At 36.9% G+C, this 27,417-nt stretch overlaps 2 protein-coding genes across 6 annotated transcripts; both read right to left on the reverse strand.

Annotated features, from left to right (window-relative positions):
* Window positions 1–156: 156 nt before the first annotated feature.
* Window positions 157–10,512, reverse strand: znf326 (zinc finger protein 326). 4 transcript variants are annotated; one of them, XR_010908505.1, is made up of 14 exons: window positions 10,308–10,512; window positions 9,517–9,563; window positions 9,318–9,390; window positions 8,750–9,113; window positions 8,513–8,669; window positions 8,356–8,372; window positions 8,241–8,286; window positions 6,872–6,953; window positions 5,790–5,937; window positions 5,596–5,695; window positions 5,298–5,428; window positions 2,783–2,845; window positions 796–891; window positions 669–706 (listed from the first exon to the last, which is right to left on the reverse strand). XR_010908505.1 is itself a non-coding variant. In XM_067458390.1 (13 exons), the coding sequence occupies exons 1-13, from the start codon at window positions 10,310–10,312 to the stop codon at window positions 605–607; spliced, it is 1,356 nt and encodes a 451-aa protein (XP_067314491.1). In that variant the 5' UTR covers window positions 10,313–10,511; the 3' UTR covers window positions 157–604. The 4 variants fall into 4 exon arrangements, 3 of the variants coding, with proteins under 3 accessions (XP_067314491.1, XP_067314492.1, XP_067314490.1); XM_067458390.1 differs by lacking the exon at window positions 2,783–2,845 and having other exon boundaries at window positions 157–706; window positions 8,513–8,657; window positions 10,308–10,511; XM_067458391.1 differs by lacking the exon at window positions 2,783–2,845 and having other exon boundaries at window positions 157–706; window positions 5,808–5,937; window positions 10,308–10,511.
* Window positions 10,513–12,976: 2,464 nt separating this feature from the next.
* On the reverse strand, window positions 12,977–26,356 carry lrrc8db (leucine rich repeat containing 8 VRAC subunit Db). 2 transcript variants are annotated; one of them, XM_067459556.1, is made up of 2 exons: window positions 26,236–26,356; window positions 12,977–17,470 (listed from the first exon to the last, which is right to left on the reverse strand). In XM_067459556.1, exon 2 carries the CDS (start codon window positions 17,466–17,468, stop codon window positions 14,952–14,954), a length of 2,517 nt encoding a protein of 838 aa, XP_067315657.1. In that variant the 5' UTR covers window positions 17,469–17,470; window positions 26,236–26,356; the 3' UTR covers window positions 12,977–14,951. The 2 variants fall into 2 exon arrangements, with proteins under 2 accessions (XP_067315657.1, XP_067315655.1); XM_067459554.1 differs by lacking the exon at window positions 26,236–26,356 and adding an exon at window positions 25,656–26,221.
* Between the last annotated feature and the right edge of the window lie 1,061 nt (window positions 26,357–27,417).

The following is a 27,417-nucleotide window of genomic DNA, read 5'->3' on the forward strand; positions in this document are numbered from 1 at the left end:
CTAAGCAGTTGTAATGCTCCACTAAATCTTGCATTTGTAGCTGATGCCACTGCCAATATTCAGTGGCATAATAGAATGGTCATACATACCATTCTAATGGGTAAAGTGAATAATTACAGCTGTTTAATATATTTTCACAGCAAGCAAGTCTGGTGTAAAGGGAAACTTTAATAGTCAACAGATCTCATCTCAGAACAAACAGTGAAAAGGCAAATTTCCAATCCCAAATATTATAGGGAGTAACAAAAAGTATCTGCATTCAAATATAATACTGTAAAGTTGAATGGCGTTCAAAACAGTGGCAAAATATTTTTACTACAAACATGACGAGTACAACTTGACAATCTCAGACTGCAATGTGAAGAGTACAATTAAAAATAAAAAAAAAACAGGAGAAAATGCCTACACTTTGAGAGGAAACCTAGCATACACGTATACATGTGGATCAATGTGGACTGAATTATAATCTCAAAATTATCTCAGGCCTTTTACATTATAAGGTCACCAGCACATTTGAAGTTCTAGAATAAGAAACTACCGTAGAAAGAGCCTTTTCCCTCTTTTCTCTTTTTCTTCATTCAATACTGCTTATATCTTATTCTTATCAGTCACTGTTCTCTTCGTCCTCCTCCGCCTCATCGGATCTCTCAGGGTCCTGAGAATCAGAACTTGTGTCTTTGGCATCCGTTGCAAATGGGTCTTCTCCCTGTCAAATTAAAATAGAAATACCTTTAAATATTACTTTAAAATATTAACCTTATTATGCGTTTCAACATGCTACAAATGTTTTATTACCTTCATGTACTTCTCATAGCGCACTTTCACATTGTCATTATTTATAATGGCTTTGGCTGTGACCACGCTGTCTCTTTTTAACTGCTCCTTATAAGCCTTTGAGAGAAGAGAAAAAAAATACACAAAAAACAAACATGATATACAAGTGCTTAGAAAGATGCAGTTCTAAGAAACACTGTTTATATTTAAAATCAGCTCAAACAAACACACCCTCACTTCATTGCTCCACCCCTAAATGCACGAACATGAGTAGAGCAAAATAATTATTCGTAAAAACAAAGCAAACATGACAAACCAATGACAAGGGGATCAAAAAAAAGAGAACATACAGTACACAAGAGTACATACACAAGCACTAGTTAATTGTTAGCCCCCAACAGCACACCAGCCCCAGACAAACAATGACACTCAAAATTGCCCTGTTACTATAGAGAACACAACAACAACACCGTATCTCAGTTCTGTAAAACATAGCAAAAACCCATGCTACTCGTGACTGGAGCAGAAACAATGCAAACTCTGTTTTCAGGCCTTCACGATTAGGTCTTTCCAGCACTGGAAATCATTTCTAATATTAACGCGGACCCTAAAGCACTTGCCTGATCAAAACTCTTTTTTTCCAGGGATATCCCTAGGACCTTTTCTCTTTTGTAATGTTTATCAGCCATCTCTCACTTACTGTGGGCGTGTCTCAATCAGCTCCCTAGTTCAGTAGTCAGGGCAATCAGTCAATGGACGAACTACTGAGCCTGATTGAGAGGACGCACCCCCTCCTCCTATTCCATCATGAGTATATAAGCCTCCTACTACTGATTGGCTACAAAGAAATTAAGAATTTAATAAATTAAAGGTGCCCTAGAATGAAAAATTGAATTAACCTTGCCATAGTGAAATAATAAGAGTTCAGTACATGGACATCACATACTGAGTCTCAAAACACCATTGCCTCCTTATTCATTTGTAAATCTTGTGCATGAAAAGTGCCACGGAAAAACAAGTGAATCTCAACATGATGCCAACTGTGACACAATTGCTGGGATCATTAATATGTATGCCCCCAACATTTGCATATGTCCAAACATGTTCATTGTCAGGCGGAACCGCACAGCCAAATCATCAGGTAAAACAGGAGCTCTCATGGACACAAATATCATGTTCCAGGCTGTGCAGGGGATGTGAGGACTTTTCATACCCTTCCCACAGATAAAAAATGTCAACAGTCATGGTTGATGTTTATTATAATCGGATACCGCAACAATTTAATTCAGAATCGTTCGTTTGCTCTGCCCATTTCACCGCGGACAGTTTGTCTAACCTGGGACAACATCAAGTAAGCTTTGCTCAAGCATCTAAAACTGAAGAAAGGGGAAATTCCAACTATATTCCTGCAATCAGTAAGTAGGGATTTATCCCCTTATTGACTATTTAAACAATTTCTGATTAAATTGAAAGATTCTTAGAGAGACAGCATTGTCTAGATAACACAAGATGCTAGTACAGTAACAATAAAAAACTCCAAGTAGCATACAACACTAAATAGTGTATCTAATGAAGACAATGGTTAATATTATTTTGTGTTTCAAAATACAACCGTAGATGTCATACTACATTAGTTAAATTGCTCACAGATCACTCACGCGATCCTTCTTGCTAACGTCACCTTCTCCACCACATAAGTTAAAATTATAGTAATTTGACAAGGCTTCTATTCATTTTGTAAAAATATATATTTATAATTAATAAATGAAGTATGATGTTTTTGCATGCTTGTATTTCAGAGTACATCACAGTCACTGCATAGCCTACATTGTGACTAACATTATATAAAGATGCAATATCGTTGCCGAAAAAAGGCGAGTCTAAAATGTAGTTTAAAAAATAAAAACTTGAACAAAAAGGTTGTCAGGGGAAAAAGAAGAGCGTTCGTGTTTGCTGTTGCCAAATCCCCCAATCAGAGAAAGAACACATATACGATCCGGTGTTTTACCTAAATATGTGCAATCTGGCAACCATATGCACGCAAGCTCGCTCTCTTGCGTGCGCGGATGATCTGAAAACACAAATAAACAAGTAAGCTGCATTTTAGCAATCTCCATTTGAGATTTTCTGCTTAAAGTGTCATTCAGTCAGACTGTGTTCTATCAAAACGGTCAGGACTCACAAGCCGCTTCACTGAACGACTGAACTTGTGTGAGCTGCTGAAATAAGCCAATCAGAGCAGAGCTCAACATTAATATTCATAACCCTACCAAATAAGGCAAAAACAGAGCATTACATCCTAGGGACAATTTATAGGGTTGTAAATGGACCTGTAAACTGTATCTGGACAAATTTTGCCCTTAAATAAGCCACATACCGTCTATGTAGATATCAGAGAACAATTAAACATATTGTTTCAACTCATTCTAGGGCACCTTTAAAGAAATGTATCAGTTACATCATTACACCAGTAGGTGACAACAAGTGACAAAAAAAAATGTATTTCATGAATGGACATTGAACCATTTATTCAAGTGATTATGAGTAATCACAGCCTGTTTAAAACCAGACCATTCTCAGTAGTAACTGAGTTATGGTCTGGCAAAGCTTCATAGAAAACGGACGATGACATATGCAGAGCGACGGAGAAACTTCTGAGACAGCAATTCTCTGTTTGTGATTTCGAGGAAGATGTTGCAATGGCTTCTGACGACTTTTGCCGTTGTTGTAAAAGAAATATGATAATAGCTTGTGTCCATCGCCACTCCATCAACATTTTTGCAAAATTTGGAAAACCTAACAGCATCTCAGACCGACTGAAATATCTCAGATTGACGGTCGAACAGAAAACATCAAGATCTGATCGCATTTGCCCCACCTGTAAGGCATTTGTATTGCGATTAGAACGCGATTTGCAATATTTTGAACATAATATTGATGAGTCTTTGGAAAATGGTCTCACAAACTTTATTCAAATTCAGTCATTTCAGATGTTAGAACATTTTCAGACTTCAGCATAGTTACGGTAGTTATTTATTTACAATTATGTTTTACATGACTACCAGATCTAGTGTGAGGAAATTAGCACAGAAAGGCCAGATCCAGAGCTGTGTGGTGTTAGCACATGATCACACTCCCCATCCTCCTCATCAAGTAGTAATGTGTAATCCACATCTGGTAGCCGAGTGTTGTTCTTTGCTCGGGTTTTAACGAAAAGAAAAAGTTGAAATCGCTTAAGACAGACGCAATAGCTGATTCGAACGAGTGATGTTCCACGGCGGCATCCATCTTTGTAATGTACAAAATCTGCTTCACCGTCGCTGCGCTGTCGTCATCGTGTAAAGCCAGCCCCAACGTTTCTGATTGGTGCTGTCATTTCGACAGATTAGAAATGGGCTTGACTGGGCTCTTTGCCAGAATAATGGCAGAGCAAATCTAAATTTGCCAGAAGTTGTCTGGGTTTTCCCAGGCTAAATGAGTCATTGAATCACTTTTAAAACTATTGTTTGAATGAATGAATGATTCAAATTAAATATATATATTTTTTTAATAGACTGCAGTATTTACCATTGTGTAAGAATCGTGATCTCCATTTTAAACACACAAAACTGTAATTCTTAATTCATCCAGAATCATCCAGTTCTAAATAAATAAATAAATATATACATAAATAAAAATAATAATATAAATATATGCACCCCTGGCCAAAAAAGGTCATGCCAAAAATGGCAAAATATTTAGTGGTCTTTTATTGGTCTTAGCCATGTTAATCAGGAAATTAGCAAGAACTCCACAAATACTGTAGATAAAGTAACTTAGCCTAGAATAGCCTTTTCCAACTTGCAGACAGCTTTTTACAAGAAGAAGAGTCGGTGATATTCAACTCAATGTTAATGGCTTTAAATAGTTCATGAGTAGTTGAAACATGTCTCCCGGCTCGTTTGAGTTTAATGCGAGACAAAATATTCACTATAGGGTTCAAATCTGGACTCTGGCCAAGACTGAAACATGAGCTTGATGGACTTTGCAGGATTTGGGCAGGAGCTTCTTCTTCTTGAAAAATAACATCTGATAATTCCTCTTTAGATAACAACTTTTAATTTGCAGGAAGCAAGCCATTCTGCAATATTCTCATAAACTCCAAAGCTATAAATGACTTTTCAGAGTGAAAAAGCCACACAATGACACCTCCTGCCCCATGCTTCACCATGGTAGAGATGCATTTATATTACTCTAGAGCAAGATAACGCTCTGGGACATGATGCTGTTGTGTTTAATTGTGATTCATCACTCCACACACTTATCATATTCTGCCAAAAACGTCATTATGTCTTTGATCTTTATTCTGAGACAACAATAGCTTTTTAAGTAATGCACTGGCTGAAATGTGACTATTTCCTGACCAATAATTACAAGCTGTGTTTAGCCCTCTTGGTTTTGGCCCATTTTTGCTCAGGAGTGTGTAAGTATATGAATGAACATAAAGGTTCTGGATATTAAGAAAGGTCATAAAGACACTTTACCATTTTGCTCTTGAGGTGAGTGAGTGAATGAAGATGTTGCTGTACAGAGCTGAAAACCACAGGAATGTGGCTGTCACATGCAGCACAGTAAACCACCTCCATCCTTCTCACGTAATCGTCTTCTGTCACCCCTGTAAGATTAAGATATTTGAGTAAAGTGTTAATAATCATCTTTTGAGTAAAGTGTTAATAATCATCTTTGCAGTTATATAGACTGATAAAGCCTATTTCCATCATGTAAGGAACAATCCGTGTATGCGTTACAATATATCAATTGATTTATTAATTTCATATGTACCTTCCATTATTTTCGCCCACTCATCTTTGCTTCGTCCACAGGAAAACTTCAGTTTGTGAAGAGTGGAGACTGTTTTATGAAATTTGTGAACCATACAATCCTGTGCAATATTTAAAAATGTACATCAACATCTATAATACGAAGCCATACAAAAACTATATATATATATATATATACACATTTAGGAGTCTTACATGCAAAAAACTCATGACCTTGTCATCAAATTTGGCTTGCCGTCTTATATAGTCAAGAGTCTCTCTGTGATACGTGCTTCCAAAGTGTTTCTCAATGTCTTTGTCTTCAAACGTGTGAAATTTACAAAAAGCACATGTAAAAGCCCACCTAAAAAAAAAAAAAACAATAATAATAACACTGTGTATATTAAGCTGACATAAATTAGCATTTACCTTGACATATAATGTTAAAATGTATTTGTATAATGAATATCAATGTATTATTTAAAATATTTTGTATTAGCAAGTTCATTTAATGACTTGGCTTCAATTCTTCAGTAGTTCTACCTCAAATAATATATTTAAAAAATATTATTATTATTATTATTATATACACTATATTGCCAAAAGTTTTTGAACGCCTGCCTTTACATGCACATACACTTTAAAAAGACATCCCATTCTTAATCCGTAGGGTTTAATATGTTGACCCACAGTTGACCCACACTTTGCAACTATAACAGCTTCAACTCTTCTGCGAAGGCTTTCCACAATGGAAGGAGTGTGTTTATGGGAATTTTTGACTACTCTTCTAGAAGCGCATTTGTGAGGTTAGGCACTGATGTTGGACAAGAAGGCCTAGCTCGCAGTCTCCGCTCTAATTCATCCCAAAGGTGCTCTATCGGTTTGAGGTCAGGATTCTGTGTAGACCAGGCGAGTTCCTCCACACCAAACTCACTCCTCCATCTCTGTATGGACCTTGCTTTGTGCACTGATGTGCAGTCATGTTGGAACAGGAAGGGGCCATCCCCAAACTGTTCCTACAAAGTTGGGAGCATGAAATTGTGCAAAATGTCTTGGTATGCTAAAGCATTAAAAGTTCCTTTCACTAAGGGGCCAAGCCTAACCTTAGGTGCTTGATGTTATACACCTGTAGCCATGGAAGTGATTGGAACACCTTAATTGTAATAATTTTGGAGGGGTGTCCCAATACTTTTGGCAATATATATAGTGTTTTTGAAACATGGATTATTATCCAGCCAATGAATGCATATGCGGTTTAAAAACATGTGTGATGTTGAACAGATGTTGTCAGTGTTCACCTGTGTTTATCGCCATATTTTTCATGATTCTTCTCTCGTCGTCTTCTGCGCTTCTCTCTGGCTCTAACTTTTTTGCCATGTTCTGGAATCAAATATTAAACCACTTGCCTTGAATTAACTTTCTCCCCTATATATATATATATATATATATATATATATATATATATATACACATACATACATACATACACCGGTCCTTCTAAAAAATTTAGCATATTTTGATAAAGTTCATTATTTTCCATTACGTAATAATGTAATCCAAAATCTCCTGATAGCTAGCTGCATTGACTCTTGCCCTTGATAAAACACAGTGGACCAACACCAGCAGCTGACATGGCACCCCAGACCATCACTGACTGTGGGTACTTGACACTGGACTTCAGGCATTTTGGCATTTCCTTCTCCCCAGTCTTCCTCCAGACTCTGGCACCTTGATTTCCGAATGACATGCAAAATTTGCTTTCATCCGAAAAAAGTACTTTGGACCACTGAGAAACAGTCCAGTGCTGCTTCTCTGTAGCCCAAAGTGGCTTGACCTGGGGAATGCAGCACCTGTAGCCCATTTCCTGCACACGCCTGTGCACGGTGGCTCTGGATGTTTCTACTCCAGACTCAGTCCACTGCTTCTGCAGGTCTCCCAAGGTCTGGAATCGGTCCTTCTCCACAATCTTCCTCAGGGTCCGGTCACCTCTTCTCGTTGTGCAGCGTTTTTTGCCACACTTTTTCCTTCTCACAGACTTCCCACTGAGGTGCCTTGATACAGCACTTTGGGAACAGCCTATTCATTCAGAAATTTCTTTCTGTATCTTACCCTCTCGATTGAGGGTGTCAATGATGGCCTTCTGGACAGGGTCGGGTCGGCAGTCTTACCCATGATTGTGGTTTTGAGTAATGAACCAGGCTGGGAGTTTTTAAAAGCCTCAGGAATCTTTTGCAGGTGTTTAGAGTTAATCAGTTGATTCAGATGATTAGGTTAATAGCTCGTTTAGAGAACCTTTTCATGATATGCTTGAATTTGTTTAGATTTTTTTCATGAGCTGTGTGCCAAAATCATCAGTATTAAAACAATAAAATACCTGAAAATATTTCATTTGGTGTGCAATGAATCTAAAATATATGAAAGTTAAATTTTTATCATTACATTATGGAAAATAATGAGCTATCACAATATGCTATTTTTTTGAGAAGGACCTGTATGTGTATATATATATATATATATATATATATATATATATATATATATATATACATATACATATATATATATATATATATATATATATATATATATATATATATATATATATATATATATACACACACACACACACACACACACACACACACACACACACGAGCAGTTACATACCATGCTCTCCATTTGTTTCTTTGCTATTGGTAGTAAAGCAGCTGTCCTGTGGAAAATAAAATATGTGGAATTACAGTACTGATTCTATAAGGCAGCTTTGATTGAAGATTCTTACCTTTGAAATGTGTGATCCTAAGAAAAGTAAACAAAGTAAAGCATCAGAAGCATCAATGCAAAGCATAATTTTTTTTGAATACAGTACGTGCAACAATTTATCAGAGCAAACTTAGTATTGCCATATGTTTGGTCTATCAAAGCAGCAGATCACATACCCACGATGCTGGGAGTTGCTTTAACAATCCTCTTTTTTTTAACCAGCTTGCAAGGAGGCACTGGTTCCATCATCTTCCTCTTGGTTCCTCGAAACACTAGAGCAGCAGATGCTGAGTGGTATCTCTCTATCCAAATAGACGGGTTCTGACTTGAGCACTGCAGAATAGAAGAGACTGAGAAAATTCGACACTAAGTAATAGCTTTTGTTTAAAAGATCACGTAGACGCCAGACATACCCTTACACCTTGTGCTTCTGTCTCAGGTACGACAGCACTTCTTCCCTGGTAGTTTCTGTGCACATATGGGTGCATGTCTCTCCCCCGTGAGCCAATCGGTGCAGGCCGAGAGTGTGAGGGAGAGTACAGGCTGGAGGAATCAGAGAGATTGGAAGTTGAGTACTGACTCTCTCTGCCGCTGTCTGAAAATGGAGACCTGGACCTCTGGGAAGACATGACATTGGGCCTATCCCAGTTTGACAAGACATCTGCAGTCCAGGTTGATGAATAGGAATCACTGTACCCTCCATTAGAATGATCAAAAACGCTATCTACATCTTCAGTGCTCAAGGCTCCATGTCCAAAAGATTCATAGGCACCATATCTGAGGACAGAATAAATGGTAGCAATTTACAATAAGTCTCCATATATAAAATCATATATTTAAATAATTTAATACATTTAACCTGTTTAATTTCAAACCTTATTGTACATAATGTAGTTATGTTATTTTATTAGATCTTCAACAGTTTAAACAGTAAAGTGATTTATATTGCCTAAAAAAAGGGGGAAAAAAAAGACTTCTTACCTGTCAGAGCCATTGGTCTCAAAGGACTCAGAGGATGCAAACGATCCAAATAATGGCTGACAGTAGCATTTCCCTGGACAATTGACATGTGAATGTGATTATTTGAGAGTGTGTGGGAATTTACCTCATTCATAAACAAATAGAATACAGCTATATATAAACTTATAGCAACACAGGATTGAGAGATTTATTTAATTACCTGAATTTTCAGCTGAGGATGGGAACATTTCTTCTTTATTGTCAGTCCTTTAAAACAAATTGTATAATATCATAATTAAAGCCCTGTTTAAATATAGATTACTACCAGTAGAAAACACACCATAGGTTAGCTGACTGCTACTGTCGGTTAATAAGGGGGGTGGCGTTACCTCCAAAATATAAGCTTTTCATTCATTTTTTTTAATGGGCCATAAATAATGACTGACCAGGGTAAACTTCTATTAAGGTGCTACGATAACAATGATACAATAACTAAAAACACATACATAAAGAAAATAAAAAGCATTGCAAGATTTACAATGTTTACTGTTCCTGAAATTGATCATCACAGTCTGTTAAAAAATAATAATAATCCGTGGTCACAAAGCCATATTTGTGTATTCAGGTAAAAGTGCTAGAGGGCACATACCAGCCACATGACATGATTTTCACTGGGCATTGTGTGTGAATTTTTGCCCTTGTGTTTTGTGGTGTGGGAAATGCTACTTGTGTTTCTATTCTATTGGCAAACTCCAAACACAGCTGTCATTTGAAACTTTTTGAATAATGGCTTATTTTGCAAACATTTATTAAACATTTAAGTGTTCATGCATATTTATTAAAACCAAATGCATCACATATGGTAAAACAAATATATTTAACGTTCTAAATATCAATACACCGTAAATACTGAACCCGGCCCTAATTACGAATCCTTTCGTTTTAATTATTTATATGTATTTTTAACAAAAGCAACGTTATTTCCAAACGCAGTAAGGCCGCGTCACTTACCACATTAACGAAGGTCAATCAGTCCTACTGCGCTAAATTAAAGCACGTGTCACTGAAATCATTTCCCCCTGGAAACAAGCTGAACAACAGTGTCAGGCTGTTTTTCAGGCTGTTTTACAACAGTTTCTCTATTTTTTTGCAACAACGCTAGTACTTCATGACCATTTCCTATTGGAAGTTGTTTTCCTCTAGAGGGCGCTTGTCGTTCACAAACCGAGACAGGTCCTGCATTCAAATCGTTGATGATTTTTGGTCTCACTAAGACATCGCTACTATAACATATTATTTAATGATAAATACTTACATTGAATACATTTAAAACAAAATGTATAAACGTAAAACCGCAAAATAAATCTCTATAATGATTAAATACGTGACTTTTCGAAATCACACGTACCTGAACAGCGCTGTGAAATGTAACTGGTACCACGTGACCGTACATTTTTAGCGCATCAGCAAATTCAGCTGGACAATATTTACACATAACAGAGTCAGTCACTGTTACTATAAAGACCAATTTGAGACAACTTCAAGCCCAGCAAATTCCGCCCACTTTAAGCCCTTCATATCATTATAAAATAGTATGCATATCTTGTTATCATTTTTTATTTCTTTAAAATAGCAACAAAACAATATTTGTAACAATGACGTTTTTGTTCTTCACCTCTAGAGGGAGCTACACGACTGTGTAAGGATCCCATAAACCTGTGTGTGCGTGCGTGTGTGTTTGTGTGTGTGCGCGTGCGCGTGTTTATATCCTAATGGTTCTAAGCTGAATGCGTACTCTTTCGCACAGACAGTGTCACTCTGGGGGCCTAAATTGGCTTAGAAATCATACAGAATGAGTTCTTTTGAAAATGTAAAAACGCAGAAATGTTCGTGTGATGGTCCGGTGTAGGGGTAGGGGTAGATTAGGATAGAATACACGGTTTGTACAGTATAAAAACCATTAGGCCTACGTCTATGGCGAGTCCCCAGAAAGATAGATTGTGCCAGACTGTGTGTGTGTGTGTGTGTGTGTGTGTGTGTGTGTGTGTGTGTGTGTGTGTATGTGGGTGTGCTTGTTTAACCTATACATTGTGCGGGCAAAATGTACCCACAATGATTGTAAACAAAGATCACGAGGTAGATTAATAATAATTAGTAATGCTTTTGAAAATGTTAAAACGTTTCCTGTGATATATATATCCCTATAGGGTCAGTGTAAGGAGACAGGTTTCTTGCCAGTCAGGTACAGTTTAAAAATAATTACACCCACAAGATACTGAAACGTGTCCAAAACTATGGACCGACAGAACGTTTTAAATGTGCCTTTCCTTTGCGTCTTGGCTTTACCTCCAGTATGACTGGGGTGGAAATTACTTTCCTTAAGCTGTAAATGATTCAAACTGCGGAGACAACAAGGTATTTATTTTTAACGCATTTATTATATTAAAAACTGCAGGTTGCAAATTCCTTTTAAACAAAACATCTGTGATTAGGAGCAAAGCTGACTGACTTCATTCTTCTTTCCATCAAAAAGTGAAAGGCTAAACCATGAAAGGGGTGCAGTATCATCAGGCTAAATTCAAGGCAAGAGTAATACACCTTAAAGCAGTTTGTTGAAAAATTAAACTCAAAATTGACTTTATTCGCAAAATAAGTACTCAGTTGGAATGAACAATATTCAGATTTTGTGTAGCCTACCTGAATGGACACAATGTATGTTACAAAATCAGGTATTTCAAAGTCAAACTTTTAATAGGCTATAGAAATGGAACACAATTATAAATCTCTACATAAATGAAAACAAGCTTTCATTCAAAACATCAAACAGAACCGTTTTAACAGTGCAACATAGTTACATTTTACAAAACCTACATTAATCTAATTTTAACTCACGCAGAACATTGAAACCCATCTTTAGATTCACATGTGGTTATGATTTCTTGTTAGTCACACATGTATCAAAACTGATTTTCAAGCCACATCTGGCAAGAGATCAACAAGTCTGAAGATTCTTGAGGGGTCACAAAGATACCAATTACAGATCAGACCCTGCAGCATTTCAGAGGGACAAATATAACACGTGTGGGAAAAATCATTCTAAAAAATTAGACAAGTCTTCTTTGAAATGTGAACAGGACACACACAAAAAAAAAGTTTGTGCAGTTTGTGTCCTCTTGAACTCCTTTTGGTTTGATTTGTTAATGTTATTGGTTTAAATGAAAATACAATGGACTTCCAAATTATTAAATTACTATTAAATCACTGCAGTCTATCAAACATTTAAAATATTTCATTAACATCTAAATAGCTTGAATCAAACACCACTTGATCTGTTATGTCCCCATTTTGTACTTCAATAATTCAACAAAAATAATGTGTATACCCTTTATGTTTCAACAGATTAGCACGAAGTTGCACCTCGTCATGCAAATCAATGACCTAAAAATAGAAAATGGTTAAGATGTATTTGGGTGCAACAGTGAAACCATTTGAGTTATTATAGTTTGTTAGCGTCATAGGATAGTTTACCAAAAAAATAAATAAAAATTATGTCATCATTTACTCACCCTCATGTTGGTTCAAACCTGTCCAAACAAACTTTTGTGTCCCACATAATAAATATGTTGTCTGGAATGACGTTAAGAGTAAATGATGACCATATTTATTTTTGATTGAACTAAGATTGATTTGATCTATATCTTGATCATGTTTCAATCATTTCTATATGACAACTTTGTTACTTTATCAAGAAAAATAACAAAAATCAGGTAAGGATTTTCTAACACGCAATCCAGTCATCAGAGTGTATATCGGAACCTAACATCTGGCAAGAAACCTTTTTTGTGCATTTGCCTTAAAAGCCAATAGCACGGAAACTTAAAACACTGATTCACACAATGCAAGCATTTCCATTACTTTTATAGCCAGCAAGGGCTAACATTTAAGCAGGTGGTAGTCATACACATTTACAGACTAAGATATGACAGAGTATATATCAGGGCAAGTTTACTATACATGTCTATTGGAGTTTTTGAGTAGCAAGGACCATGCAGTGTAAACACAATACAGGTCTGTCCCATCATAATATTGTGTTATATACAAAACATGCACAAGTCACCGTAACCTATGCATTACTTCTGTAAGCCACGTAAAAATATGATGTTAGAAGGAAAAGAGGTTTTGTTGCCAAGACTTGCAGTGCAATGCACATTGTTACCTTTAGTTTGTGCATCATCAAATCCAACCATTTTGCTGCAAAAGCATTTAGTACATTTTCAATGCAGAACATGGTTATACAGTTCAAAATATTTTGTTCATTAGAAATTGAGTAGGACACAATCTCATTACAGAAATATGGAACAGACTGTAACTGAAGTATAAAATATGCAGTTTGATTGAACCGGGTGGATACAGTAAATTTTTATCGACACAAACATTCAGTTTGTAGAGCACTCTTCACCAAACTCAAATCAGATTTTCTTTTTGAGGAATTCCAGGTACTGGACTCTTTTACCACTCATACTCAACCTTTTAATATATGTCAGTTGTTCTGGGTTCTTCCAAACATTGAATACAATCGTTGACGGCACCACAATGCACAATGCATGTGATGCAGACTGTGCGGATAACAGCTGGTGAAAACAATGGACAAAAGTGCTACTGGAAATGAACAGAAAAAAAGTGATCTGAATTATATCTACACTGTAATATGGGCAAATAATAAAAAAAATATTAAAAACAACAAAACCCCATGCACACAGGCATAATAATCCCAAAGATTTGAATAATCCTTAAGAAATCTAAAGCATATTTAGGGCCCACGACGCAAGTGTTTTTTGCTAGTTTCAGCCCGACAGTTATTATTTTCACCTCCTGTGCCACATTGTTTAAAAGACAATAGATTCACGGCCATTTGGGGCATTATGCTGGTCAGAAAACTAGGTTCAGACGTTTTGTTGGCACGTTGCTATTTTGAGGCAACTGAAATCTAAAGTAAGTGGTGCAATATATATAGGCAGTTCCACATTGTACACTCTGCTTATTACAAAACAGGTACACGCAGTAGCACACAAACATTTTTAAATATTAAAAATAAAAAGTAGTTCAGTAGCATTCAGTCTTTCCGCTCACAAATTCCACAATTTATATGTCGTATCTGCCATGTTGCAAGATGCCCTTTTAGACCATGCCCTTTTAGACCATGTGGCGGGCGCAACAACCATTCCTGTCTTATACTAGCAAAAGCGGATTTAAACACGCCCTAAGAGCACTTGCGCCGTGCGCTTTAGACCATGCGCTTAGATTGTTAAAATAGGGCCCTTAATGTCCACAAAGTTTTATATTGGCTTACTATATTTTACCTGTGCAGAAAATAATAATAAATGTTAACATAAGCTTTGATACTGGACTCATTCTTTATACCTGGAACATCCATTCATGCCAGCAGTCCTGGATAACATTTCTTAAAGAAAGAAAGAAAGAAAGAAAGAAAGAAAGAAAGAAAGAAAGAAAGAAAGAAAGAAAGAAAGAAAGAAAGAAAGAAAGAAGCCTTAAAAAATAACAGAAGTATTGAAACATTGCCTCTTGAGCTCTCTAATTCCGTTCCACTTAGAAAACCATGACTGGGTTTTAGATAAATTTTTTCCTGATTCACAATCACACTCCATTAGCAGTGATTTCCTGACTTATGCTCTCTTTGACCTCTAGGGGAAGTGAATCAAAAAGGTGGTCCTCCACAATGAGACCATTTCGGCGCAAGAGTCGGCACTGGCCAAGCTGTGCGGGTAGGCGATCCAGACAATTCCCCTTGAGCTCAAGATGAGTGAGCTGCAGCAACTGCCCGATTTTCTCCGGCAGCAACAAGATGCAGTTGTGTCCAAGGGATAAGGTACGCAACTTTGTGCATTTGAACAGCTGCTTGGGCACCACTTCGACCTTGTTTCCTGTGATGGCAAAGTGCTGTAAATTTTGGAGAAACCCCACTTCTGGAGGAATCACTACAATGGAGTTGTTACTAACATCCAGGTATCTCAGTTTAAGAAGATTGAATAGAGTGGTAGGCAAGGTCTCGAGTTTGTTATGTGACAGATAGAGGAACTCAAGGTTTTTTACGTGACTTATGGACAATGGAATGGAAATGATTTTATTGTGCCAAAGTTTGAGGCAATTAAGCCTTTTGAGGTGCTGGAAGCTGATGACCTCTTCAATGGTACGGATATTGTTCGATTTCAAGTCCAACTCCTGCAGGTTGGTCAAACTAAAAATTGCATGCGGTATCCTCTCCAGCTCACAATTGTGCAGCTCCAACTCAGCTAGGTTCATCATCTTTTTCAAGCTGTTTAACACCAAGAGTTTAGTACCATCATTGTGAACCACAAGTTTGATCAAGTGGGGTGATAAGTCTGTAATGTTAGTTGGGACCTTGGTAAGGTTGCTCTTCAGATGGAGGATCTTTAGGTGCCTCAAGTCCCTGAGGGACTCTAATCCTATCATTTTGTTATTCTCAGAGTTCAAGTTTCCCACCAAGTAGAGCTCTCTCAGGTTCTTCAGCATGTAAACCCAAGTTGGAATCTCTGCTACGTCCGTAAACTTGACGTGAAGGCACCGGAGGTGATCGCGGAGGAAACTGAATGCAGTCTGTTCGACTTTGGCGGGACAATGGTAAAAGTGCAACTCGTGTAGGTTGATCATCTGGGAAATTTTTGCTGTGATACGTGCCTCTGGGATGAGTTCTAGTTTCAGGACATCTAAATCAGTGAGGTCAAAAACAGCATCAGGGACACCTGAGAGCATAAAAAGATGCAGCTCAAGTTTATCCTGTGCATTACGAGTCACGTGTTGCCGTAGTTTCTCAAAGGTCCACTCGTGATTTAAGCTTATTTCCCGCAATTTGTTCTCGCTTACCTCTGAGAGAAAGACACCAAAACGTTTTGAGTACAACTGGTCATACTGGTCTACCATGTGAAGAAGAAAAGCAAAGTCATTTTTCACATCCGGGATATCACTAAAACTGCTTTCTTCTCGAACTTTTTCAAAGGAATATTCCTTAAGGGGCCGTCTAAATAGCCAAAAAAGTGTGTAAATGCAAACCAAGCCATACACAAAAATAAGGACAATGTAGCTAACAAGAAGCTTTTTCAACATGAAAGCCATGTTGTGGGTGCACTTAAATTTTGAGTATCCAGTTAAATGTTTAATTTCTGGCTCACAATCATGGTCGAATTTTATAGAGGTGACAAAGGTCATGGTGTAGCAAAGAATCAGAATGAACTTGACAGTTTTTATTATAGTCTGAGCTACATAAAGTTTGTAGATCAAGTCACTGTCTTCAACATGTGTACGGAACTTCCTCACTTTCTCAAAAAGAGCTTTAGCTTGCTCTCCATCTTTCTTATCAAGTATAGTCATGCTTGGAACTTCAATCACTGGCTTCTCGGCAGAAAACTTAATGCTAGATTTTGCAAGCATGGGTGTGGACTGATTTGGACTTCCCTCTTCACTGCTGGTTGAAAAATGCTTTGGTAATGTAGAGGCTCCAGTCAATCTCTGCTTATTCTCTTCCGAATCTTCACAGGCTGTCTCAGACAATGCCTTTGTTGTCCAAGGGGACTCAAAACATTTGCCCAAAATAGACACAAAATGCTCAATTTTGGAACTGGTCTTTGGATACTTAAACCAAAAGTTACTGCTTACCATAAGAACAATAGTGTGAATGAGAGCTAGATATGGAAAGTACTTTGAATACCACGGGAGGGCAACATGGTAGCACATCTGATTAACAAAGACATACTGCTGAAAATCCAGATTTGTTCGTAAACCCGTAGGCTGAGGTTGCCTGACAGCAGACGACTGTGGGAAGTGTTGGACAACACTGTCGGTTTGTTCTTTGCTTGCCAAAGGTGCAGCTGCCAATGTCACATGGCCTCCTCCTGACCCTGAGCCAATAGCTTTTTCTGGTGGCCTTTCCGTGGGCACAGGGTTTCGGTCCTCCAACGACTCTAGAACAGGAAGGCAAACCACCTGATCTTTGGTTAACTGCATGGTCCCGGCGAATATGGCCAGCATAAGCATGACCACACCCAAGTAATCCATAAAGACGTCCCACCATGGTTTCAGTATCCGATAAGTTGGCTGGATGTCATTTAGAGAGGCAACTTCTGTGAGGGTAAACATTCCTACATGAAGACATAAAAAAGGAATTTAGCAAATAGTATTATCCATGACAAATATGTGTGTCCATGAAAATTACAAATCTTATAATCTTTGAAAAATTTAGTTAAAATGTAGTTAAAAACACATGTACCAATTACACACATTCAGATAATTAAACACAAGTGGAGTACGCTCAGATAATTAAACTTAATTAAATACGAGTGGAGTACATTAAGCTAATCAATTTAATAAACGATAAGAGGTGTACAGCAGATGCAGAGCAGATTTCTTTTGTTGACAGTTTTTATTTTAGCATCCCTCAACCAACCCATCTCCTTACTTTGTTTTAATAAACTCTCATTAGATGTCAACACAATCCATAATACAAGTTCCAGACTATCTTTATTATATATCTGGGTTTGGGCCAAAATTCAGAGCCCTGGACAGCACGCCAAATGTGCATAATCTTAATTCTATTTAATTTGATGTAAGTGTGAACTTGTGAAATATATATATATATATATATATATATATATATATATACAGTTACTGTATACATACAAGTGTCGTAGTGAGATTAATTTGCCACCTAAGCAATAAGTCCATTTTTGAAATTTCCTCACTACTAAATATTCCACAGTCAACTGTTAGTGGTATTATAACCCGGTTAGTGGTATTATAAAGTGGTAAAGTGGTATTACAATTGGGAACAACAGCAACTCAGCCACCAAGTGGTAGGCCACATAAAATCACAGAGTGGGGGCTGCGCATACTGAGGTACACAGAGCGCAGAAGTCACCAACTTTCTAGAGAGTCAATAGCTACAGACCTCAGATTAGCTCAAGAACAGTTCATAGAGAGCTTCATGAAATGGGTTTCCATGACCGAGCAGCTGCATCCAAGCCTTATACCACCAAGTGCAATGAAAAATGTTTGATGCAGTGGTGTAAAGTACACCCCTCCTGGACTCTAGAACAGTAAAGACGTGTTTTCTGGAGTGACAAAGCATGCTTCTATGTCTGGCAATCCAATGAATGAGTCTCGGTTTGGCAGTTGCCAGGAGAACGGTACTTGTCTGACTGCAAGGTGCCAAGTGCCAAGAGGGGGTAGCATGGTGTGGTGTTGTATTTCAGGGGTTGGGCATGGCCCCTTAGTTCCAGTGAAAGGAACTCTTAATGCTTCTGTATACCGATACATTTTAGACAATTTTAGCTCTCAATTTTGTGGGAATAGTTTCAGGATAGCCCCATCCAGTTCCAGTATGACTGCACACCAGTGCACAATGCATGGTCCATAAAGATAAGGATGAGCGAGTTTGGTGTGGAGAAACTTGCCTGGCCTGCACAGAGTCCTGACCTATTGCTGGGCAATAATTTTAATTTTAAAATTAAAATCCCAGATTTTTTCACCAAAAATCTGATCGAATTCGCACAGTGTACACCTGCCTTTAGGCAGTCTATTAGAGAAGGTGCTTTTCTTTCTGTCTTCTTCAAAACAAAAAGTTGACGCAAGCGTGCTCCGGCTCGGTAAGTGTGAGTGCAGGCCAGTGAGGGAGTAGCGCACTCAGGCACAGTACAAGGCAACACCCTCAAACATAAGTCAACAGAATTTACAAGTGTTTGAACATATTAGAAAACTTCAGCTGTGTTGCTATGTGTCATGAGAGTGAGCAACTAAGCAGCAAACATGGAAACCATCCAACATATATGGAAGTTAAGATTCCATAGGAAATGAACTGAAGACGCTCGCTCTGTTCGCTCCATGGCAGTGGACGTGCTCTGTTACGAATGCCTGCGCGGCCTTGCACGTTATACTTTCTTCAAATGAACGGCAATTCGGGGGAAAACTGCTTGAATGATGGGTTCATTATTATTCATAACAAAAACACAACAAAACAGTACAAAGACAAACTCGCTTAAACGGGTGCTTTTACATTTAGTTATGAAACCTTATCTTCCGTCATCTTGTCATCTCCTCACTATCGTGAAACCTGACTCCTACTGCTGGTCTGTGGTGTGACTCTCGTTTGACTCACACTGCATTAAGCAGACACGTTCAGTTTTTAATTGTAGTGTCTGTTCTCTTAATGAACTAAATGACTTTTACTATTATTTTTAAAAATCTGAACGACGGTGAGGCGGTGCCTCAGTGGGAAAGTGATGTAACCAGTGTTGCAGCTGAACACCGGCAACACAGACTATCGCAGCAAACCTACATGCTGATTTCATATGGCTTAAAATCATATGGCTTTGAATACGTTGAATGGGAGTATACACATAGTCTATTAAACTTGTTTTATTATAGTTATAGATAAGTTATTAAAACATTCAAATTAATAAATTATTTAATGTTTCAAGCCTACAATAAATAATCAAGTGTAATAAATTTGTTTTATATTTGCTCATTCTTTAAGCTAACAAACAAATCAAGCGTCTCAATGTTACACTCATTTTTTTATGTGAAATACTGGCTTGATACAACATAAGTCTCACTCTCAAATTACATTAAATCAGTGAACAAATGCAAGGAGTGGCCTAATACACCACTAAACATAACAAATGGTTCCATCACTTGGGGAGACACCCTAGTGTCTCTGCCCTGTATCACTTTCCACAGCACAGAGCTTGATCAGTGCTGAGGCACTAAAGCACTGCATTAGACATTTTTATTAGATTATCAGCCTTAGTGGGTCCAAACTGTACTGCATGAAGACAATAGTACTGCAGTGGTGAACCTGGCCAAAGACAATGTTGTCTTTATTATCAAGTTGCAAGACTCTGCTCAAATATAAATGAATTTTTCAGGGGTAATATTGATGTGTGTAGTTCGACTTTCACATTGCTAAGACTTAACCATAAACATTCAATTGGAAAAACTGAATGACCTTCTCATTGTCAAGGAACAATTGACTGAATGTCACAATGATTAATTCACTTGTATATCACTTGGCTAATAAAGCTGTAATTTATATAAATCATAAATGTCAATGTTTTGAGTAAGATGAATTTATTGCTGACTTATTTATTCTCATTGAAACCTTATAATCAGATTGCATTTAGTATTATTTAATACATTTAAGTTTTCTACCATCAGGCCCTGAGCACACAATTTTCAGCCTCTATGGTCTACTAATAAAACAAAGTCTAGACTTGCTTCGCAAGACAATCACATTCCTTCCATTCATCACACCAACTATTTAAGTCACAAGCACTTTGTTCTGTGCTTTGCCTGTCCAACAGATCTTTTGTTCAAGCCTTACACTGGCTTTGATGTCAACATGTCAACTGTAAGGAAGATGTTAGAATCAAAGAAGGATAAAAAAAACTGTTTTAAGTTTAAAATATATTATTTCAATAAACATACAAATACAGTGTATGTGTCACAGATTAACGGGTGGAATCCAATCCAAGCTTTAGTTACTAGCTGTAATTACAGATGTCCTCACCATGTATTTTCATCTCCATTAGTCACTAATATAGTGCAATTACACAATAGCTTATTTAGTCAAGTCAGATTGCCGTAAACAACAATTATCACTTTCTTTCGTAAGTTGCCAAAATTGCCTTGGGTTGCAAAAGCACTCAAATTCTGGCTGGATATTCCAACATGTTGATATATTTTGGCAGATCTGTTATTTTATAAGTGTGAACATCTGTAGAGTGAATTATTGTAGGCCTATCAAATAAAGCAGAAATTGAGAGCACATGCAGCCACCAGCAACCACTGTGAAAAATATAAAAGTCACCAAATAAATTTAATACTCAAAGGCTGGCAAAGTAGGGCTCAACAAGACTTCAGAGAACATCTGAGAATTGCTTTTCCTACTGCTTACCCCAAATAATTTGCTATACATCAGTTATAAAATCTACAACTAAAAGATTACACACACTAACCCTATGAGATGAGAAGTTAAAGGACAATTCAGTTCAGTTGAGAAATGAACCTAGGGGTAATTAACACATGGTTACCAAGTAGATCATTCTCTGGGATGCACTTTCATGAAATGTAAATCATCGAATGTAAAGACTTTGATCTCTAAAAATAGATCAGCTTAATAAGCTAGTGTATGGAGCATGGAAAAAGTAAAATGAAATCGCTAGTTAATACCACTAACAAGGCTCTAAATAGCCTCACACTAACACGGTAGCACAATGAGGGTCCCTACATGCGAAGCATTGAGAACTTTGTACGTGTACAAACAGTTTAAAAAGAAGATACTTTATAAAGACAGTACATTACGCGTTTACAGACAGTAGCCATCCTGGAAAACAGTCTCGACAGTCGAGCCACGAACACTGTGCTAAGTGAGCTGATCGATAGTAATTGAGTTTGTGAAATCTAATAACATGGAAACGCATCGATTATATCTGTTTATTAAAATATATGGTTGACTTACTACGAGGAGAGAAGGTGTCCCATATGAGATTCCAAGTCACAGTTCATCACTTAGCAAAGCGTTGGCAGCTCGACTGGTCGAGACTGTTTTCCAAGATGACTTAAGGTTAAAGGCTCTATGGCACTTACAAAATATTGCTGTGGTTATATATTAACCGATATTCTGAGTTTAGAAATACCTGTTTAACATGATGTTCCATTTTATAAGGTGCTGATAGTGGCACAGAAATTACTAGCCAATTTGAAGTAAACAATGTTTCATTTGAAAATGATTTATTTGTTCCCTAAAACAAAATATGCCAAAAATAACAATGAATTTGCTTATTTAAAAATATAGTCTTAATAATAATTCCTTATTTCAGAAAATTCTTTGAAAATATAACATTAATCTTTAATCTGATCAGTATGGATCAGTTAAATAAACCTTGCTCGTTACTTACAAAGCACTAAATGGTTCAGCTCCCCAGTACTTGAGCGAGCTCTTAAAGGTGGGGTAAGTGTTATTTCAAAACTGTTTTCCAAAACCGACTTGGGCCGAGTCCAATAACAAACTTGTAGCCAATCAGCAGGTAAGGGGCGTGTCTAATAATGATGGTGAGAAGAAAGCATCATTATTGTCATTATTCAAAATACACAACACGGACATTAGCTGAGAACTAACATTTGCAGGCTTTTGGTTGAATATGCTCATGTGTCATGCTCACTTCAATCGCTTGTTTGTCCATTTGCGATCGTATTGTCGCTCACTTCAGCGATGATAAAGACCCATTCATTCCACACCGTATGGAGCATCTAAGGCCCCGTCCACACGGAGACGCGTTTAGCTGTATACGTATACATTTTGTACCGTATCAGCGTTTCGTCCACACGGATCCGGCGTTTTGGAAGCATGAATCCGATATTTTTGGAAACCGGATCCCAAAGCGGATAAATCTGAAAACGACCATCTTCCGTTTTCGTGTGTACAGCGAATCCACATATTTTCTGATACGGTGATGTCATCACACTACGTCCAGCACGGTGAAAGAGTTAAGGGATACAACTACGGGCACTGGGCATGCGCACATCAATATCGCGTCATTTAATTAACGTATCTGCATTAGTAATGGTATGTTTTGGGTTGGGGTAGGTGTAGGCATTAATAAAACACATCTGTTAAGTAGCAAATGTATTTATTGTTATTTTATTGTGAGATTGTGCCTCACCTCCGACCACTGCTATACCCCTTCTAGCCACAACTCTTCTTCTCCGTTTTTAGTGTATTTCTGTGGCAGAATTACAGCGCCATACACTGGCCTGGCATGCAAACTACATTGTTTTTAGTTGGTTTTGGTAATCTCGTGTGGACGCAGATATTTCTTGAAACAAGAAAAAAAAGATCGGATTGGGAAAGCTCTGGCTTCGTGTGGACGGGGCCTAAATCTCCTCACTGTCTGTTTTAAGCATCAGCTCACAAAATGTGTCCGACAAGTAAGATACTTGTTTCCACTTTTCATGATCTATACAACCCTTATCTGGTCATAATTTTATAAATGTTTTTGTGATCGCTATAACTAATCTTTTCATAATTGTAATGTCGTTAGCTGGACTGTCACGTTCGTGTAGGCTACCATCGAGTTGTCATGAGAACGGTTTGTGTTTTTGTGATCGCTATAACTCTAATCTTGTCATAATTGTAATATGTCGTTAGTTGACTGTTGTGCTTGTGTACTATCAAGTTGTTCATAAGAACAGTTTGTGTTTTTGTGATGGAAGGGATGACTTTTTCATTGAATATTCAACCTGGATTAGTAACGCACAGATTCTGCCATAGCCGTTGCCTGGGTTACGCATGTGTGGGGCTGAGCAATCAAAATAGGGGCAAGACCCTTTTGTGGGTAGGGGTGTGTTTGTTTTGGTGATTTGAAATATCAACAACGGTTACCAGAAAGCACTTACCCCACCTTTAGCACATTATACTTCATCACATCTATTGCGGTCTGCAAACTCTGGCCAGTTGATAATACCTAGAATATCAAAATCAACTGCAGGAGGTCGATCCTTTTCCTCTATTGCACCTAATCTCTGGAATCTCTTCCTAGTATTATTTGGGAAGCAGACACACTCTGTCAGTTTAAATCTAGACTAAAAACTCTTTACTATGGCATACACAGAACATTATCTATATATTTTATTCAAATCAGTTAACTGATTGTTAGGCTGCATTATATAAATAAAGGTGAATTGATTGTAAGTTGACTATCCAAAAACTTAAGGTTAAAGGCTCTATGGCACTTACAAAATATAGCTGTGATTATATATTAACCAATATTCTGAGTTTAGAAACACCTGTTTAGAAAGATTTTCCATTTTGTCAGTTGCTGATAGTGGCACAGAAATTACTCACTTCATTTTTTAAAGCCATTTGAGGTAAACAATGTGTAATTTGAAAATTAATTATTTGTTTCTTAAAACAAAATATGGCAAAAATAACAATGAATTTGCTTATTAAAAAATATAGTCTTAATAATAATTCCTTATTTCAGAACATTCTTTGAAAATATAATATTACTCTTTAATCTGATCAGTATGGATCAGTTTGGATGAGCGAATAGATTCTGACTAATAAATCAGAAATGCATTAACTGTGGGATTGCATTATTTTTTTTTACTCACCTGGGTAACATAAACCTAATCCACCAAAAACATCACAGCTAGCCTTATTTAACCTCAGTCTGAGCTTTTCCCCCGAAACTAGGTCATAGCTGCAGCTGTTATTCTCATTTGCTGTGGCTCCAACAGAAATTTGAAATGACAATGGTAGTAACCAATCATGTTATCCTGCAGATTTTAGTGTAGGGTAAACATTTGTGACTCATATAGCCTACATATACTGTAGGTCAGTGAGTTTTGTGCTACACACTTGTGCTTTTGAGTATATAATGATAAATACCCACACCTAAAATGTTTATGTGGCAATTAAATAAAAGCAAACAGTTTATATAATGTAGAAAAATTTATGAAAAGCTGAAACTTAAATTGACCATTTGTTCATATCTGCAAAGTCAAGTGTAAGAAATCAAAATAAATGAATCTAGAACAGTATTAAGGTCAGACGAAATGAAGAATATATTCTGCTCATAAATAGCCTTTGACAATAATATATCAAAAAAAGTCTCAAATTTAAATTATAATAAAATAATCTCTTTTTAAAATTCACTTTTGGATGAATGGATAAATTCACTTTTTATTATTATTTATTATTATTAACATGGCACTTATGGCAATTCGGCAAAAATCTGCTTGTTAAATCGTGGCATAAGAAATGCTGCTTCCGGGTCCAAGACTCGTGAAACACCTGAGAATACAGTTTATGATCATTTATTTTTAATTTACACAATTCTAGCAAAGCATTACAAAAAAAAAAAAAAAAAAAAAAAACGGTGTAGCCTACACTACAGTCTCCGTGCTCAAGGCGTCCCAGACACATAGCCTATTGTAACGATTTGTAAAAGATGAATCACTGTATGGCCACCTGGGATTTCGTGACGTCAGAGACTTAACACGCGGATAAGTGTACAACATAATAGAGCACATTTTGTAATATGTATGTATTGAGCAGAATTTGCACATTGTAACTTATTATAGTATACCTGAAATTAATATAATGTGTTATACATTAGCCTCTACAACTATAGTCAATACTGTTTGTCCAGTCTCATTCAAAAAGTGGCAAAAACATCTTGCTTTAAGAACTACTTAGACTGACCATTAACACAACCTTAAGAAGACACTAAATTGTAATATTTCATACTTAACATAACGTATACTTACTGTCTCATATAAACGTCATCAAACGTCATCCATGTACCACTTCAATGAGAATCTGAAACCCATTTCATCCACTTGTCCTTGCAGTAATGGGGACACTGTTGTAGACATTTATACTGTCCGTTCGCGTGGGAGACGTCATTTTGAGCACATTCACGCGATTGAGTTTCTATACCGGGTCACAATGTAAACGACAAAGGTTTACTTTCCAGTGACACGTAAACTGCAAGAAGAACGCGATTAACAGAAACGGACTGAAATATTCCCTATGAACGCAATCCGGTGTCTTGTCATGTCTTCGCGGTTCTGTGCAGATTAAAGCAGCTCTGGTAGGAAACCATTGGAGGTCTGATGATACTGTTGTGTAAAAGCGGAAAAAGTATCGGTACAAAAGGACAACTTACTAATCATTTACCCGAAAGGGCTTAATGCACATGTAAGGGTCCCCGCTCATCTCATTATTATGGTACATTCAGTGCCGCGCGCACAGCAGCAGAGTCAACCAGTCTGCACCAGTTCTCTACACTGCATATTCGCCACATTTAAACCCCACACAAATACACATCCACAGGCTAATACATACCTCAAACCAAAGCTGTCATTTTTAAAACGTCAAAGCTGCCACTATGTCCATGCAAGCGACATGAATATTGAGAATATTCTGCAATAAACAGAAATGTACTGTCATAGAGGAAGTGTATGGGGGCGGGGCTAAAGTTTACGGGAGGATTTACGCGCGAAACACCTGACCGGTATTCCTGAAGTTACTAAGCAACCAAACCCCGTTTGTTACACTTGAACTATTTCAAGGTCCGTTGAAGACACTTTCCATTAATCGTGTTTAAACTTGTGTCTAAATCATAAGAAACGTGTTAATTTCTATTAATTATAGCCTATTATGTAATTTTGACAAACTTGTGTTTTTCATGTATTTTCTACAGATTTTTTAGGTTATAAAAGTAGACACTTGCCAAAATTAGTGCAAGTGTATTCTAAATTAAGCCGTCACTCTTATATGAATAATTAATTTATTATTATTATTATTATTATTATTATTATTATTATATAGTTGGGTAATTGGTTTGAATTTTTGAGACTGATGACTGCATTTACTAAAATGTGGAAGAAAAAAATGAAAAAATAGGCTAATGTGATAATTCTCTATTCTACCTTAATAATTTTGTATTTCATATTTTTGTTATTATTGAGGGAAATGTTTTGTTGTTGTTATTTTTGTTTTATAGTCCTACATTAATTTCTTTATTATTTAAATTAGCATCCGAAACTGTTACAGATTAAGTAGGCTGTAATTCTAAAATAAAGGGGACTGAATCTAATATTTATGATATATCAACTATATGTTAAACTGTTTATTTGAGTTTATCACCTTATGCATAGAACTATGTGAATAATATTTAAAATATACAATTATATATATATATATATATATATATATATATATATATATATATATATATATATTTTTTTTTTTTTTTTTTTAAGTAAACAAGAAGCCTATTACCAGACGCCTCACCATGAAGTGAATGAGTAGCCTCACCATGCCTTAATTAGCAATGCATTCTGTCTTGCTTATAGGTGAATGAAATCCTTTATTTTTCCCAAGCGAACCATATGGTTGCAAATTAGATTAAAGAGACTTTGGCTTCCCCACCCCACTGGTATGAACCTTTTGGTGTGGGTCATATTTAACGTTAAAGTGCAGGGGGTTGTGGATGTTTTGTTTGACTAAGCACCTGCGTACACA

This window comes from Pseudorasbora parva, chromosome 12, assembly GCF_024679245.1.
Source record: "Pseudorasbora parva isolate DD20220531a chromosome 12, ASM2467924v1, whole genome shotgun sequence".
Taxonomy (NCBI): domain Eukaryota; kingdom Metazoa; phylum Chordata; class Actinopteri; order Cypriniformes; family Gobionidae; genus Pseudorasbora; species Pseudorasbora parva.